Genomic DNA, 18836 nt, shown 5'->3' on the forward strand with positions numbered 1-18836 from the left:
AGTTTCATGGTTCTTAAATGATGTCCTCAAACTAGCCTCAGATACTGACAACTCGTCTTGCACATTCATAATGCTTCTTAGAAAGACGTTATTCTTATTAAGCCTGGCTTCAGGAGCCAGAATTTCAGAACTGTCGGCTCTATCCAGAGATGCGGGTCATGTGGAATTCCTCCCCTCAGGAGAAGTTCTACTTGCCCCGGATCGTAGCTTTTTGGCTAAAAATGAGGATCCCCTTGCAAGGTGGGCTCCTTGGAAAGTCATCCCACTTCCGCAAGATCCTTCTCTCTGCCCAGTATCAACTTTAAGAGCCTTTCTATCTCGTACATCCTCAAGATCCTCAGGTTCTCTCTTTATGAGAGAAAAAGGTGGTACTTTATCAGTAAAAGGAATCAGACAACAGATCCTTTACTTCATTAAACAAGCCAATCCTGATTCATTTCCAAAAGCACATGACATCAGAGGAGTAGCCACCTCAATTAATTACTTCCAACATATGAACTTTGAGGATCTTAAAAAGTATACTGTTTCTCCTGATACTGTATAGTAGTTGTAGTATAGATCCAGGTCTCCTTTCTACCTACCTCGTCCAACATGCCTCACCCTATTGCCATGCTACTCGGAATACTCTAGCCTTAGCCGCTAGAATCATATTGGTGGATTGTCCCTTATTTTTTTTGCTAGGGACATCCACGTTATGTACATATAATGTACTTCAGTGTTTCTACCCTTATTTTTATGCTAGGGTAGAACACAATGTGTTTGTATATTTTGTAAATATCTTGTTTAAGTGAATCATTCTATTGTTTTGCCATTACATTATTATATGTTACTATGTTTAATATAAGTTAATTTTAAGTACTTTATATTAATTGCTTTCTTTATCATACCATTGTTTAAGATAAGTTAGCTTTAAGTACTTTGTTTGTATACTGTAATGTCCCTGATTCACTTATATTATATATTTCTTTTTACTACTGGTTTTCATTTGTCCTTATTCCCATCTTGTCTGTTTCTCTGGTACTATTTCATACGCCGACACGAGCTGAGCCCAGAAAAGGGATTTTGACGTAGGAAAAATCTATTTCTGGGTGATTGGCTCGTGTCGCCCTATGAAATATCCTTAAGATCATTATTTCTAGGCAAAATTAATCTAAAATTACCAGAGAAAAAACAAAATTAAGAAAATGTCAGTAAAACTGACTCGCTCACTCTATAAAAGAAGTGTCGGTATGTGAATATAGGCGAGTGGGATCACTACCACGAGTCATTCACCATTTAGACCTTCCAACATAAAATCCCCACCAGAGAGAGCTGATACTAAAGGGTGATGCGGCCGCTACTACTACTACTACTGACGCCACGGACAGCAGCGCCCCTAGCGGTCATCCTTAATCTATGAACATCTTGTCCTGCAGGGTGGGTAAAAGAAAACAGGGTGGGTTTCATAGGGCGACACGAGCCAATCACCCAGAAATAGATTTTTCCTACGTCAAAATCCCTTTTTGCAGGCTGGGAAGGATTGTATTCCACATATACTAAGTACTGTACTGTACAATAAAGAAGTTTGTAATTATGGAACATAAATTTAAACCTTACATTTAGTATTCATAAAGTATACAAAAATCTTACTCTACTTTCACTGGATCGTTATTGAAATGGCAATGTAATGCAACATCCAACTACTGGTTTTAAGAAAAAAATTTCCATGGGGCACTGAATAATTTCCCTGCTACAGAACATGGCAAAAGTGTATTGGAATTTCCGTAAGCCATGATCATTCACTTAACAACTACATTACATACTTTTATCTTTCTGGAATAAAGAAAATTTTATTATCCAAATGTCCTTGGTAAGATCACAGTAACAGAATTTGAGCTAAGATGCTTTCAAGATCACTTCTCCAGCTAAGAGACTTTAAAAATCCTTCCTTTAATGTGATATGCTACATGACAACAATTTTGGGAAATATGGTCTACAGGATATTTCCTCAGTATTTCACAGAGCATCCATATATTCCCACCTCATATGACTGACAAGGATGGAAAAGTAAAAGATACTATGACATCTTATTGACAGGGAATCTCAATCTCTATGAAGTCCGACATAGAGGATAGGACAATTACTGACCACCTCAAATTCCTGGCCTCAACTTTAATTCACAAAATTGTTCAATATTCTTATAAATGAGAACAAATTCAGCAATAATAAAACTTAAACCCAGATTTTAAATGGAACAAATGAAATACCAGGCAAGTCTTAGCAAATTTTGCAGCCCAAAAGTTAGTCTCTACAACAAATTCAAAAATAAATCTTGTTCTAGAGGAGTGTCTATTTTGCAACATAATGAGTACTTCCTCCTCTTGTAAATGAGAAATGAGGCAATTATGCCTTCATCATGACTGTTTAAGGTGAGCTGGATACATTATGGGAAGACAAAAGAAATGTCATCATTAAATAAAGTACTAAATGTATTTTTGGGAATGATTTTTGTAAATCTACTAACTACTAATCCCAAAATAGAAAACCTTACCACACTATCTGGGGTAACTCTTCCTTTCAAAACAAATGGAGCCTCCACTTATAACTAAAATGTTTTATAAGAGCTGTTAAATTAAACATATATGAAGCCACCTACATATTAGTATTGAAAATTTCCTCTGATTAAATAATTTAAGTTTGTAATGACAATATTTATTGCAATACATTTAAATTAAAAATAGTGTATTAGAAATAATGATCACCTGGCAATTACCTCTTCAAACCAAAAACTAAATTTTTTTTATAAATAATTCAGCTATATATTACACAGCCTCAGATTTGCAATATGTTGAACATATACCCATTATTGCTATGATGAAAACATGCCCAGGCCCCACCAGAGGGAACTTTTTTTCCAGAAAAATTCAAGTTGTCATGTTTCATAAAAAATATCAGAGGGAATAAATATAATGAAAATAACTGCAATAATCCTGATTCTGTAATAGGGATTTCACAACCACCACATTCAAGCAACTAAGTGGGGTTAATTTAAGTAAAATACTATTACAATTTTTCAATGAAAGCTGCATCCATCCTGCTACTTACCTTTTCCAGGAACTTCGTTATGTAGTGATTCTTCACTGGAATCTGAAGATGAAGCTGATTCTTCAAACATTGTGTCATTCTCTTCTGATTCTACATTTGAACTTTCTTTGGTCACACATGCTTCTTCTTCAGACATCTGCATACGAAAAAATAAATTCTTAAAAACAAGTTATGTCTATAGAAAAAAATATTTGTTAAACTATGAAATTCCGTACTAAAAATTATTATTAAGTTAAATAAAAAGTAGGTATTCTTATGATTGTTAATTATAACCTTAAAATTATCCATTTTTACGTATTTTATGAATCTAAATTCTTAATAATTCCTTAGAAGGCCTAATGAGATATCAAATTACATTTAGGATTATATATACAATCCATATAATCACCTGCTTTCCACTTTTTCTATTAAAACTTTCAGAGGTTCCTGGGAATGGATGCTCCTCATCATGACTAAAGGTTCTGGAAGGCTTTTGTGGAGGTACTTTAGCTACCTCAGGCCCAGAATCCTTCCTGCTACTCTTTGCTTCATCCTCCTGATTAACATCCGAATCTTCTGAAGGACTTTTAAGTTCTGGTGATGTAAGGACCACTTTTTCATGCACTGGATCATCAGTCTCATCTACAGGTCTTCCAGTATTTTTTTCAATGTTATATGTTCCAGTTGAAGATGGGGAGTTTACTTCTACGAGCTTGTGGGATGGACTTTCAACATCATATGTTCCAGTTGATGAGGGAGAGCTTGTTCTTGAAGGATTCTTTTCTAAACTCTCCTCCTTAGTAACTTCCAATTCAGTTACTTTTTGAGAAGTTGCCATCTTCCGCTGAACATGGGAAGATTTCTTTGGCTTATTATTAGATACAGACCTTTTCTGCTTAAATGATTTAGACTCCTCTCTGTCCATAAAATATCCATTGTCTGGAGGATTTGCTTCTGGATCTGGATCCAAATCTGTCTGAACTACCTTTGCTGCCACAGATTTTCTTACATTCCCCTCAGGAGCTAAAGAAGAACCATGTTTGACATTCAGTTTTTCCTTTTTTTTCATGTCAACAGGATTTTCAGATTTTATCATATTGGAGGCCTGGAAAGTAATAACAATGCATCTTAATCACTTCACTGACTGGAAAGATATACAACAAGTAAAATAACAAGTCTTGTGAAATCTACACACAATAACATCTACTAGGAGAAATGTTAAGGAACCAATGTCAAACCACATCAGAATAATTTAGATACTAGCAACCTTCTCAATGAAAACTTGTACTTTCTTGTCTTTTCCCTAAAGTGGAGATCTTCGTATATTTAGTATGCATTTAGTATGTAGCATGCTACTCAAGTCCCACATAAAGAATAAAAAAATTAAAACATCCTTTTTTGAGACCAGGATTTTCTTACAATTTATCATGTCTACAAAAATAAAAGCTTGGGCCCCAAACATGGAGGAAAATGCTACAAGAAATAAAAAATAATTTTTTTTCATGTAGCATTTCTTTCCAAGTTTGGGGCCCTTGCTTTCATTTTTGTAAGAAAATCCTAGTGTCTCAAAAAATGACAATTTGTCGAAAATTGCATTTTTCCTAACTATACAAACCTGAGGTCCTTTAACAATAGGAAGGTAACTAGCGGCAGCTGGGACGGTCGTAAGCTTCGAACAAGGGGAGAACGGTAGTTAACTGCTTGTCCGATCGTGCACGCGCCCGCGCGCCCGAGAGGTGAAGAATCACTTTTGCTTTAGGCCCATGCAAAAAGTTGCAGAGTGAGGGGTGGCATGAGGTGGGACTATATGTAAAGGACCTCAGGTTTGTATAGTTAGGAAAAATGCAATTTTCGACAAATTGTCATTTATTCCGATACGTAATACAAACCCTCGGTCCTTTAACAATAGGAAGACTCACTTCTTGGTGGGAGGAATCTGAGTCTTTTTGGTGAACAGACTGGTGTTCGTCCAACCTTGGAATGCCTCCCTGGTCGTAAGAGCAAGGAGGGATCCAAACCTCTGTCCGATTGATCGGGTGTGCACCGAGCAGGATCAATGGTCAGACCTCTGGGCCAAGTACTAAGAGAGAGGCAAGCGTATCTCTTCGTACCAGCAAGCAAGAACTTGTTCCTGTTTGCAAGAGACAATCATAAAATGATGGGTTTGTCTCAAATTGGCATCCACTTCCTCCCCCTTGTTGGAGGAAGTGGTGGATATTTACTCCTATCCCTACTGAAAGGGATAGGATGGTGCTCTATTGAGTAGCTCACCTGCATCTCGTCCTTACCCAGCAGGGTGACGACCGTGTCCCTCTACCCAGAGGTAGAGGGAAGAAAAAGATGGGAAGAGGAGCCCAGTCACACTCTCATTCCTCATCCATCTTACGGTCACACCAGGACTCGATGCTGTTCAGCCTGCGAGGGTCTGGGTTAACTACACAACGTGTTGAGCAACCACCACGTTCCCAAGGAAAAAGATCCAAGGAACTGTGGGCAATATCCCGAAGGTAGAAGGAGGTGCATGCGGTCCGGTTGGACTAGGCGCCTGCCTTCATTACCTGCGCCACGGAGAAGTTCTTGCGGAACGCGAGAGAATGATGAAGAGGCGTCCACACTCATCCTGGGTGTCGAGTTTCTTCAGACAGCTCCGTCGCGCCTTCACAGGACAAAGCAGCATAGCCTTCGTATCGGAGGCGGTGAAGTCCATTAGGGAGGGTATTGTGAAGGACTCGAACCAATCGTCAGTTACCGAAGGGTTCTGAGTCTTCGCTACGAAGATCGGTACGAAATCGAGCGTCACAAATCCCCATCCCTTTGTGCTTGACTTCTCAAGAGAAGTCATGCCAGTTTACCCAAGACGAAAAGAAGGGAATAGTCGTATGACCTATCCCTCTTCTCGACTTTGGTTATGTACAGTACTCATACTGACAAGCTATTAAGACGAAGTAATGATTGCTCTGGAACAACCGAACTAAGTCCACAGCATAGTTCGTAACTGACTCGGGCGCTCTGACAGCTGCCGACTGACTGGTTCGGAATCAGTAGAGGCAAGTTGTCCCAGCATCCGGGTAAGTCACGTGACCTTCGCCCTTTAAAGAGTTATGCTGAGAGACCAAACAAATAAAATATTTGTTAGTCACCGATGCCGGACGGCGCGGCGATGATTCTCTTAATGCATAAGCTCAAAAGGCGAAAGTCAATTGCCTTCAAAAGACCGAGGTCCCTGATGGCAAGAAAATCTCATAGACGTTGAATCTCAGCTTAAGGAGAAACAACACTATGTGACGTTGAAGACGAAGGTAGGCAATGAATGCAACCTACGTCTTCCAGCTGAATCGAGAGAAAGAATCTCAAGATCTAAACCTGTGCTTACAAATGACTGAAAACGCTAACCGCCATTTCATTGCTGTCCGGTGTGCAGTGAAAGCGGGCGTTCTTCAGTAATGAAACACAGGGGAGAGCCGCCTGAAGAACTGCTTCTCATGGGCTGAACGTTTGGAAGTAGAGCTGGCAGGTGTGGGAGTAGGCGATGTCTTTCAATACATCTGCTAATCCGGGTGAACAATGAACAATTGCACACCTCCGAATACAAGATATTTTGAGGACAAACTCAGATTCTGCAAAAATCATTCGCATTATCGAGATACGATGCAGCAAGAGACTATTACAGAATTCTGTTACCGTGCGGTAAACAGAAAGATGAGAGTCGAATAGATATCTCTGTTTAAAATTCTCGCAATACCGAAGACGATGAATACTAGCGTCACAGCAGTAGATGGTCATTCATGTATGCAAGAATCCCCGTTATGGAGGAGGAATTTTAGTTTATATTTGACAACATCTACAAAGGTTGTGTGAGAGAGAGAGAGAGAGAGAGAGAGATATTGGTGGAAGAATGAATGGGAGTGGTTAGATGGCGGTCGGAAGCATGTCTGTTGTGGCGCTCTGTAGGTAGTCAATGGAAGTCTGTTACGAGATTGTAAACAGTGAGGTGTCTGGTCAAGTCAGTGTCGGTTTTGTCAGCGGTTATCCTTGGGTGTTTCGTTGTTTGGGTGTTATTTGATAGATTTTGGGGTTGTGAAGTTGTTGTGCTTGTGTCTGTCTGGTTGTGGGAGGTTAAGAAGGTTGGTGGTGCATTTTCGGTGTCTGTTAGTGGTGGTTGGGGCAGGGTTGGTTTTGGCGGGTGTTGTAACTGCTGTAAGTCGTGTGGTTGTCGTGTTTTTTCAGGAGGCGGTTGGTGTTCATCTGCATTTAGTCGTTGGGTTATTGAGTTTTTTTTGTGGGGTTGTGGGTCCCGGGTGGTTGATTTTGTGTTTGGTTGTCGGCGGTGGTTGTGTGTTGGCTAGCCTATAGCCTATATCCAGTGGACGACAGCACAGCCTAGTCCTAGGTATCAGAAGCCAGCGGTGAGTACCTGTTTGTGTTTTTGTTCTGTATGTAGGTATTGGGGCAGTTGTCCTGCTGTTTGTTTTTTAGTGTTAAGTGGAAAGTGTGATTGAGGGTGGGTTTGATAGCCAGACAGGTTAAGTTTATGTGGGGAGGTTACTTTGTTTTTGTGATCCCGCCACATTATTTTTTGGCGCCCGAACCGCCCGAACAGGGACTGTTGGTGTGGCAGCTGCAGGACAATTGGTCTAGGCTAGTGTGTATGAGTGGTGAGAAAGTTTGAGATGGAAGGATTGAGTGAGGTGGAGAGGCTGAAGGAGGAGTTGAGGTTGGAGAGGGAAGTAAGAGGACAATTAGAAGTGGATAATGAGAGGTTGAGGGTAGAGTGTGAGGAGCTGAAGAGCGAGTTAGAGGAAATGAGAGGATGCTAAGGAGTGCAAAAGTGGAAATGAAAGAAGAAGTGAAAAGAGAAAAGCAAAAATGTTAGAAAAAATGGATGAAAAAGTTCTTAGGGATGATGAATGCATGCGGAGATGATGAAGGGGTTCATGGGAGAGGGAGCTGTAGGGGGTAGGCCTACTAGGTCTTGTGATAGGTCAGAAGTGGTAAAGACAGTGGAAGAGCGAGGGGATGAAACTACGAGTGACGAAGGTGACTTGTTTGTGATAGGTAAAGGAAAGAAGGGAAAGAGACAGGATAAGGATAAACCTGAGGACAAGAATAAGAAGGGGGCTGAGGAAAAGAAGACGATTAAGGGAAAGAAGGTTAGGAAGGATGACGGACAGGATGAGACTAGGGCTGAATACATTGGGGAAAGGGCTGAGAGTGATTTGGATAGCGGTGAGTGGAAACAGGTGGGTAGAAAGAAGGGTAAGAAGAGCGTAATGAGGAGCATGGATGTTAGTATGGAAGTTGATTCCCTATATTCGGACGAGGTTAAGAGGATCAGAATGGTAGTAGCGAAAGTGAGAGTGAGCGGGTGGAAGTACGAAAGGCTGTATATATGAGAGAGATACCTAGATGTGCACAATACGAGGAATATGGTAGTAGGGACATAGGGGATTTTTTTTAAGGAATATGAGAGGTATTGTGAGGCAAAGTATGGGGATAATAAGAGAGTCTGGGCAAGAGAGTTGGGTGGCTTTTTGACGGGATTTTTGTTGAATATGTATGGGGTAATGATGAGTGTAGGGAATGTGCCGTATGAGAGTGTGAAAGCCAGGATTGTGGAAACAGGCCCGAAGAGGATAAGGAGTAGTGTTAGATATAGGAGAAAACATGGTTTTGATGAGGTAAGAATGAATGTTGGTGAGTCGTTGTCGATGTATGTGTGCAGGTTGGAAACATTGGCCAGGAAAAAGTTTGGGGACGAAGGGATAAATGAGTGTAAAGAGTTAGTGAGGAAGTTGTTGGCGACTGTGCCTGAGAGTGTGTATGAGTTTGTAAATCTGAAACGTAAGGAGAAAATGCGATGGACGAATGAAAGGTTGTCGTGGAACGACATTTTGGAAATAGTAGAGGATTATGAGTTGGATAGGTGTATGAAAGAGAGTAGAAGTGTTAGTATTAGGACTGAAGTGGCTGATGTTATACCAGAGTTTAAGAGCTATAGGGAGGCAGTTTTGGAAGGGCCAAGGCGAATGGCAGAGCGAATGGTTGATAGGAGCGTTAGAGCCAGTAACGTAAGTATGGTTAGCCCTAAGAGAGATCGGAGTGCAAGCGTTGGAAGATTAGGGTCGGTTAGTCGTGAACGAGAGCAGCAATGTTACAGATGTGGAAAGCTAGGGCACAGGAAGAATGAATGTCGGTGGGCGTTGGGAGCTTGCTTCGGGTGTGGGCAAACAGGGCATTTGGTGAGCGCAGGTGTAAGAAAGATAGGGATGTTAAGTGTTACAGGTGTGGGCAAGTAGGGCATATAGCAAGTGGATGTCGAGGTACTCGTGTGACTGAGGTTTGCGGTAATTGCGGGAAGAATGGGCATTATGCTAGGATGTGTAAGGAACAGCGGGCAAAATGTGTTGAATGTGGAATGGAAGGTCATGTGGCGAGTGTGTGTAGGCGAAAGAGGATGAGTCAGGTGGGAGGTTGGGAGTTCGGGAAACTAGGTACAAAGGGGATTCAGTTGGGTGGGTCCTCTGGTGTGCGGTCAGTAAGAGTGATGCATGTGCGTGAAGGATTGTTGCATGAAAAAGGGTTTGGAGGAAGAGCTCATGAATGTATGAGTGTAAAAGTGAGGTGCAAAGGGGTGTGTTTTGGTTGCTTTGATTGATACTGGGTGCAGTGTCAGTGTTCTTTTTAAAAATGGATGTGACAAGTTGCGGAGTGAGTGTGAAATTAGGAAATGTAAAGGGGAGGTACGAGGAATAGGAAATTTGGGTATGCCTGTGGTGGGAATGTTGCGTGAAAATGTAGAAATCGAAGGGGTAGTGATGATGAAGGTGACTTTTGTGTGATCGAGGGAAGGAGTGATAAGTATGATATGTTGTTAGGATACAGGTTCCTGAAGAAGTGTGGGATGGTGGTCCATCCGAGCAGGATATGATTGAGTTGCATAGGAAGGGGAATGTACATGGAGAGTTGTACTTGGATGGGGATGGAGGAGTAAGCAGTAAAATATGGAAGGGAGTGCCGTTGGTTGCGAAAGAGAGTGTAAAAGTGCCGCGAGAAGTTGGAGAAGTTGTTAGTGTGAAAGTTGCGTGGCCCGATAGTCTTGGGATTGTCAAAGGTGACAAGTGTGCATATGTGGTTGAGGGTGTGGATGCGAACAAGTTGGTAAGAGCGTGTGCATGTGTACGACGGGATTTTGGATATGAGAATCCTCGGGTTTTTGTGGCCTCATTGCCGAGTGTTAGGAAAAAGCGAGTGCGGGGTATACGTGAGGGTGATTGTGTGGGGTTGTTGTATACGTTGGTGGATGTGGACGACGAAAGATATGTTAGGGTGCGGCAGGTGATGACAGGTAGCATGAAAGAAAGTGATGAGTGGAAGTATGATGAGTTGAGAGAAAAGAATTGGGGTGGATGAAAATGTTTGTGATGACGAGAGGGAGCGGTTGATGCAGATGTTGTGGGATAGGCAGGGGTGCGTTGAGTCGGGGTGATGAGGATTTCAGGGGATCTAAGCTCCCAGAGTTCAAGATAGTTTTGAATGACGATACCCCCATATATCAGCGTCCCCGACACTTTTCTGCGCCTATTGCCCGAGAGATTGAGGAACAGTGTGAGGAACTTGAGAGAGTGGGAGTGATCGAGAGGAGCGAGAGTGCTTGGAATAGTCCCATAGTCCCAGTACGCAAGACGGATGGGAGTTTGAGGATGTGTGTGGATTACAGGAAGGTGAATGAAGTGACTGTGAAGGAGCGATTCCCGATGAATGTGGTGTCTGATTGTGTGTAATAAGATGCATGGGATGAGAGTGTTCACAAAATTGGATTTGGTAAGGGGCTATTACCAGATGCCTCTTGAGGAAGGGAGCAGGCATGTTACGGCTTTTTCGAGTGGTAGCTGCCACTATCAGTTCAAGAGGTTAAGTTTTGGATTGGCTAATGCGCCTGCTGCCTTCCAGAGGGCGATGAATGTACTTTTGGCTGGTTTTGATAGAAGAAGGTGACTGTGTTTATAGATGACGTTTTGATTGCAAGTGAGACTGTTGAGGAGAATGTGGAACTGCTTGAGAAGGTGTTAGAACGGTTGGAAGAGGTTGGAGTGAAAGTGAAGCTGGAGAAGTGTACGTGGTTGGCTGGGGAAGTGGAATTTCTTGGTCATAAGGTGAGTGCGAGTGGTGTAAGGAAGAGTGAAAAGTTTGTGGAAAAAGTAAAGGAGTTTCCACGTCCCGGACCATGCGGGAGTTAAAGGGTTTTTTGGGTTTGATTGAGTTCGGGAGGAAGTTCGTTAGGGATTGTTCGGGTATAGGGAAGCCGTTGACTGAATGGACCGGGAAGAAAAATTGTACTAAGCTGAGGTGGGATGAGCGAATGGTGGGAGCATTTGAGAGATTGAAAGAGGAGGCTGCTAGGGACGTCACCTTGGCTTTTCCGGACTACAGTGAGGATGCCAGTAAGCTTGAGTTGTATGCTGATGCTAGTAAGTTTAGTATGGGAGGATGCTTGGTGCAGATGCAAGAGGTGAATGGGGTGGGGAGGGACAATTGAGAGTGATTGCGTATGTGAGTAAAGCTTTTAATAAAGCAGAGCTTAAGTATTCGGTGGTTGAGAAGGAGCTTGCGGCAATAAGGTTTTGTGTGAAAGCGTTGAAAGTGTTTTTGTATGGGGTAAAATTTGTCATAAGGACAGATCATCGGCCGTTAGTTTATATGATCAAGAAGGAAAGTGTGAATGCTAGGATTGCGAGGACAATTGAGGATTTGAGTGAGTTTGATTTTAGCTTAGAATATGTGCCGGGGAGTAAAAATGTGATTGCTGATACGATGTCTAGGATGCATGGTAAGGACAGTGTGTTGTGAAAAGTGACTGGGATCCGAATATGGTACCAGAGGGGTTGGTTGTAAAAGAGAGGTTTGAAGGGAATGACAGAATGTGTGAATGTTTGTTTTCAGCATTGAAAAACTTGGAAGGTAAGGGTCTGGTTGAAGAGGTACCCGGTAGTGTGAATGAGTTGCGAGTGAAGTTGATGAGTGATGTGCAGAAGGAAGTGGCATGTGCGGAGGAACAAGGTGGGCAGGGAGAAGTGTTGTATGAATTGTTGTCAGCAGTAGCTGAGTTGTTTGGAATAACAAAAGTGTTGTTGTATTTTGGATGGGACAGACCGGTTGAATATCGAGGAAGGGTGAGTACTGGTAATGAACGTGGGGTTTTGATGATTCAGTGCGGGGAACGTGGTTGTAATTGGTTGGTTACAAAAAGGGACTGTGAAGGGGATCTGAGTCAGAATTGTGGAAATGGGGAGTTAGCTGAGGATGAATGTGATGAGGGAGGGGAGTTGTGTATGGATAACCAGGTGAACGTGGTAGTGAATGTGTGTATGCATGGGACTCGAGGGAAAATGGTGACGTTTTTGTCAAGTAAATGATAGTGAGTATTGTAGTTTGGTTGACACAGGGGCACAAGTTTCCTTGGTGAGTGGGTCAGTGGTGAGTGAACTTGAGAGATGTGATTGGGAAGTGAAAAGGCAGTCTACAAGTGTGAGAATACATGGGTTAGGACAAGGAAGTGTTTTAGTATGGTGGAAGAGGTACGGTTAAAGGTTAGGTTGGGAGATCTTGAGGTAATGCATAACTTTATAGTTATAGGAGAAAATGATATGCCATCTTGTATTTTATTAGGGATAGATTTTTTGAGGATCCACGATATAAGACGTAGATGTAGGAAATGGAATTCTTAGAAAGGGGGGCAGGCGAGTAGCTAGGATTCAAGATGGTAATGTGTTTGTAGCAAACTTTGTGGGTATGATTGATATGCTAGGAGTGAGAATGATCTGTTGAGTGAGGAAGAGATTGAGGAAATGCAAAATAAGTGCCTGGAGATAAGTGTGTTGCGACAATGTGTTTTGGGAGGAGTGCTGTGGAAGACTGGCCATGTGAGTTGGATGTATATAAGAGGGTTGCTAAACGTTTTGTGGTGTGCAAAAACTAGTGTACTTTTTGCATCAGGAAGGGGTGTATGACAAGGAAGTGTATGTGCCAGTGTTTTCTGTTGAGTCAGCTGTGAGTATGTGTTTGTTGGTGCATGATCGTTTGGGCATATGGGAAAAAATAAGTTGTGGGAATGCATGAGAGAGAGATTGTATGCTCCTGGGTTGAGTAAGATTTGTGTGGATGTGGCTGTCACGTGTGAAGACTGTCAGAGGGGAAAGTATCAGAGTGTGCATGCAAGTCCACCTGTGTTGCGATTGCAGATGAAAGAGCCGTTTGAAATGCTTGTGATTGATTGTGTTTCTTTGCCCAGGACTGCGAGAGGACACGTGGGGATGATTGTGATGGTGGATCACATGAGTAAATTTGCTTATGTGGTTCCCATCAAAGATAAGAGGAGTGAACTGTTGCACGAATGGTGGGTCAAGTGATGTTGCCCATGTGTGTGTGTAAGCCGGCAAAAATGTTGAGTGATAATGGACCTGAGTTTGTGGGATGGGAATTTGAAGAAATGTTGAAGGAATGGGGTATTGTGCATGTGTATTCTACTCCGTATATGCCCAGTGCGAATGGGTTGGCTGAAAGGACTGTTAGGACGATGACTGAGATTTTGCGAATGAATGATGAGTAAGAGCGACAAGGATTGGGATATGTATGTAGGACGTGCAGTTTGGGTATATAATGCCACACTGCAGAAGAGTATAGGTATGTCTCCTTGTAAATATGTGTTGAATTTGAAAGGATTGTCAGACCGCGGTTGGGTCTGTCAGAAGGTGATCGGGATTTGTGGAAGAAAGCGAGTGAAAGGTTTGAGAGTTTTAAGATTGGGGATAAGGTGTTGAAAGAGGTGGGTTGAGATGGGAAGAATGAATGTGAATAAAGTAAGGGAGAAATTTGAAGGGCCTTTTTGAGATTTTGGAAGTGGAGGATCCGAGTGGATTGAGTTATGTTTTGGGGAAATTGCGAGTAGGTGGGGGACTGGATGAGGTTAGGGCACACCATAACCAGCTCCGTAAGTGGAGGGAAGTACCACACTATGTTCGGGAGAATGCGATGAGTGAGTGGTTGAGGGTGAATAAGTATGAGCCGACTGTTGGTGAACAAATTGGTCTGGGAGATCGACAGTTGGTGTTGGTTGAGTATGGAAGAAAACAGAAGAGTGAGAGAGGAAGTGGAAGGGAAAAGCGTGAACGGCATGGTAAAGGGGTTGGTGGTAGGGTGCAAACGGTTGATAAAGCGTGTGCTACGGATGACTTTGGGGAATGAATGATACTTGTGGTGTATGTGGGTTTGAGTTGACAGGGACAAGTAAGACTTCAGTGAGAAGGAAACTGATAGTGAGGAGGTGGTTGATAGGATGGATAAGTCTTTGCAGGAGTTTGACAGAAGTATGGATGAACTGAGTGCTTTGGTGGCCGAAATAGGGGAGATGTTGGAACCAGTTGGAAGACATCGGTGAAGTAGTGAATGGAATTTGGGAGGATGGTAGTGAGGGAGTAATGGGAGTTTGAAAGAAAGTGGTTTGGAAGAAGTGAATGGCAATGTAACTGAAAGAGTGTATGATGGTCCTCAAACAAGATCCAGGACCGCATCTGAGCATCCTTGGGTGTTGCGAAAGGCAATTTAGTGTGGATGTTGTGAGTGTAAGGAGATGTTGTCAAATGTAATGGGGGAGGTAATATGGAGGAGGAATTTTTACGTTTATATTTGACAACATCTACAAAGGTTGTGTGAGAGAGAGAGAGAGAGAGAGAGAGATATTGGTGGAAGAATGAATGGGAGTGTTAGATGGCGGTCGGAAGCATGTCTGTTGTGGCGCTCTGTAGGTAGTCAATGGAAGTCTGTTACGAGAGTTGTAAACAGTGAGGTGTCTGGTCAAGTCAGTGTCGGTTTTGTCAGCGGTTATCCTTGGTGTTTCGTTGTTTGGGTGTTATTTGATAGATTTTGGGGTTGTGAAGTTGTTGTGCTTGTGTCTGTCTGGTTGTGGGGAGGTTAAGAAGGTTGGTGGTGCATTTTCGGTGTCTGTTAGTGGTGGTTGGGGCAGGGTTGGTTTTGGCGGGTTGTTGTACTGCTGTAAGTCGTGTGGTGTCGTGTTTTTTCAGGCGGTTGGTGTTCATCTGCATTTAGTCGTTGGGTTATTGAGTTTTTGTGGGGTTGTGGGTCCCCGGGTGGTTGATTTGTGTTTGGTTGTCGGCGGTGGTTGTGTGTTGGCTAGCCTATAGCCTATATCCAGTGGACGACAGCACAGCCTAGTCCTAGGTATCAGAAGCCAGCGGTGAGTACCGTGTTTGTGTTTTTTGTTCTGTATGTAGGTATTGGGGCAGTTGTCCTGCTGTGTTTTTTTAGTGTTAAGTGGAAAGTGTGATTGAGGGTGGGTTTGATAGCCAGACAGGTTAAGTTTATGTGGGGAGGTTACTTGTTTTTGTGATCCCGCCACACCGTTAATCAGAGACTTAAGTCCGTGATTGTTGGGCAGAGATACGGTTGGTATTCAATCAAAGCAGGTGAGAAAGACATAACCAACCGTCTATCTCAAAGCGCAGCTGTACTGAAATGCCTCGGGCAATTCAATACGCAGTAGCTGTCGCTGACTCGTCATCCTGAGTTGCCAAGTAATCCTTTCCACGAAGGAATGCGTTCGGCTAGAACCACCGAGCATAAAAAGATATGCTCGAGCAATTATATTTATGCGAAACGAATTTCGGTAAATATAAAAGCTTAAATGGTGTTGTTGACAACACCCATCAAGTATATATAATTGGAAACTGGAAACTCCTGGGAGGTTGCAGGCAACCTGAGTTGCAGTTCAATTAGAATACTTTTCGTCTAAGTCGCAATCCGTAGAATAACCAGGATATGCGCCTACCCCTCGGACCATTCAACTGCTTAGCAGAATCATGTCGCGAGGTTAATATACGTAGTATATTTTGTAGGATTCTGAACAACGATCTCCATCCTAAATTCTTTCCTTCAAGAAAACAAATAAGGATTGGAGATCGACCACCTTCGGTCTCTATCAAAGAGAGTGAAGAAGTCTTCCTCGAAGGAAAGCTTCAATGGTGAACAGAATACTAAGACGATAGTTCAAGCCAAACTGGATATTCCCGTCCGTTCTTCTCTATTCCAGGTTGGTCGCCTACTGTGAGATAGTCTTCTTTCAGCAGCAGTCTTCTTCCTAATGCTAGAAATTCCAGGAATTCGAGCATAGGCGAGGTTCCCGATTATCTTGTAACATATCGGGGATTCTCGTCTCGCTCACTTTGGACCGTGGTCTCGCCTAAGTGTTTGGAGATCGTAAGAAACTCTAACACTCTGAATGCGCTAGAAATTCCGTAGAATTCTAAGCAGTCTGCGAAACCCCCCACCGAATTCGTCAAACGATATCGGCTGGTGGTCCTCTCGATTCCCGTAGAAATCGAGAAATGGGGCAGGATCCCTCCTCAACGACCGGGGCTTACGTCAGGTAGGACCCGAAGGTCTCCCCGGTAGCGCAGTCCCCAACGTGGAATCCTACAGAGAAATCTCTGTAGGATCCCTCCCCTTTCCCTCGTAGCCGTAAGGAGAGAGGGAATGGGGGAGGAATTGGATACTCGCTCGCCTTCCCAGTGGAACTAGCAGTTGGAGAAGAGTAGGAGCAGCCATCGCCTTGCGGCGATGGCCTCTCAGAGTCTGGGAAAACGTATCGTCAGGAGAAAACGTTTTCCCGAGGAGGGTTACGAACTTTCACTGTAGGTAAGGGTCTGCCGCCACTGTGAAACGTCGTCTGGGTGGGGCTGGATCGACACCTGACAGGAGAGAGCCGATACCGTCCTCCGACTCATTCCAGTCCTCGTCGAGGTCGAAACCTCTCAGGAGGACCGAAGGAGTATTAAATATGGTGTCCGAAGACACGTAGAAAACGCCGCTGTCGCAGTAGAGGAGGTGGAAGTAGCTTGATCGAGACCGCCAGAACTGAGAGAGCCTTCTTGTCCGGAGACGAGAGACTCTGGTTCAAGACAGAATCGGCAAGCTCCGATCGCGGCAAACCCACCGTCGGTTTGGGTTCCCTCTCGGGCCCCAAAACGACTCGAGCAGAGACATGGGCTCTGCTGGTGGGAGCGGCGATCCTTCCCCCAGGTCGTTGTGCTGACGAATCAGTGCAATAACCTGGGCAAAGTTACTCTGAATCTCGGAAGTTAAGGCGTCTTGAGGAGTAGGACCGTCCAGTCCCTCCAACAAGAGCAGCTCCCAAGACCCTCCTCCTTCAGAAGGACCAGCAACAGATCCCTGACGGTTGCCTCCAATCACTTGCGCGTACGTCCTGGCTGGTTCTAAGCCAATAACCTGGCACGTGCGGCGTCGTGACGGGATCGTGAGCTGCGCAATCTCACGATCACTCCTATATACCTCGCTCTTCCTGGCGTATGCCAGGAGTGTGAAGGTATCGAGAGACAGAACTGACGCTACCCCCCCGCCCCCTCCCCCCCCTGACGGTCGCCTCCAATCACTTGCGCGTAAGTCCTGGTTGGTCCTAAGACCATACGTGGCACGTGCGGCGTCGTGACGGGATCGTGAGCGGCGCACCTCTCACGATCACTCCTAGCTACCTCGCTCTTCCCGGTGTAGCCCGAGGAAGTTGAAGGTAGTGGAGAGACAGACCTGACGCTCCCCCCCCGCTCGCTGGCAGGACCAGCGTAACGTGGGGGGCTGCAGCCGATCACCAACCCGCGGTGGGGATCGATCTGCAGGCCTGGCCGTGCCGCTCACCTGAGCACGTCGACCCCGGTCCCGTGCGTCAGACGAGCTGCTGCTGGTCCCACCGTATCCGCCCGGCGGTCCCCTGTGGGAGCGGCGGTCAGGTGACCTGCAGAGCTCGCTTTCGTGGTGAGAACGGGGCCGGTGAGCGTCCTCGCGGCACGTCAAACCGCTGGTACCGTCGGTCGAGGGGACCTGGGGGACCTCTTCCCAGCCTCAACCTGTGGCCGGTCAGAGACCGTCACGTCCATTCCCGAGGTACTGGCTGGTCGCTACGAGAGCGGCCGCTGGCCTGGCGAGAGTCACCTGAGCGGCTCTCGATAGTCTTCTGCTCCGTGCCTCGGTCATGACGCTGAGCGAACTCAGGCGTCTTAACTTTGGCTGCACGGTCACCCGAAGGAGACCGTACACTCGGAACTTCTCGCGGACGAGAAACCGAGCCGTTTTTTTTTTTGGGGGCCGGTACCTGCTTAGCAGCAGAGCTGCCAAGACCAGGCGAGGGTGTACCAGCGGTAGCCAGCACATTCCCTTGGTCCCCGTCTTCTTCTTCTTCTCAGAAGGGGAGATGGGCCCCGTTCCCGAAGGAACAGGAGGACCAGCAGAAGAAAACCCCCCCGTCACACCGGAGTGTGACGAGCCCTTCGAAGTTCCAGAAGGAGTCTTCTTAGGGGGGGAACCCGGTTACCAGCTGGTCGCTCTGCGAGAGCGCCGCTGGCCTGGCGAGAGTCACCTGAGCGGTTCTCGCCAGCCCTTCTGCTCCGTGCCGTGGTCTTGGCGCCGAGCGAACTCTGGCGCCGAAACTTTGGCTGCACGGTCTCCGAGGGAGAGCATCACTCCGGGATCTCCCGCGAACGAGAGACCGAGCCGGAACCTGGCGTAGCGGCATCGCCGCTACCACCAGGCGAGGAAGTACCAGAGCTAACCGATACTCCTCTGGTCCCCGTCTATCTCTTCCTTACGGAAGGGGAGACGGGCCCCGCTCCGAAGGAGCAGGAGGACCAGCAGAAGGACCCCCCGTCCCACCGAGGTGGGACGGGCCCTTAGAAGTTCCCGAAGGAGACTTC

At 45.0% G+C, this 18836-nt stretch overlaps 1 protein-coding gene across 1 annotated transcript in view; it reads right to left on the reverse strand.

Annotated features, from left to right (window-relative positions):
- LOC135208361 (protein fantom-like) overlaps positions 1-18836 on the reverse strand; it is a gene marked incomplete in the record, with an annotated part of 187683 nt that overhangs the window by 128971 nt on the left and 39876 nt on the right. Inside the window, 2 exon segments of the mRNA XM_064240462.1 lie at positions 3085-3220; positions 3473-4168. Of these exon segments, the coding sequence (XP_064096532.1) occupies positions 3085-3220; positions 3473-4168 (832 nt within the window).

The sequence above is a fragment of the Macrobrachium nipponense genome, chromosome 35 (genome assembly GCF_015104395.2).
Source record: "Macrobrachium nipponense isolate FS-2020 chromosome 35, ASM1510439v2, whole genome shotgun sequence".
NCBI classification, from domain to species: Eukaryota; Metazoa; Arthropoda; class Malacostraca; order Decapoda; family Palaemonidae; genus Macrobrachium; species Macrobrachium nipponense.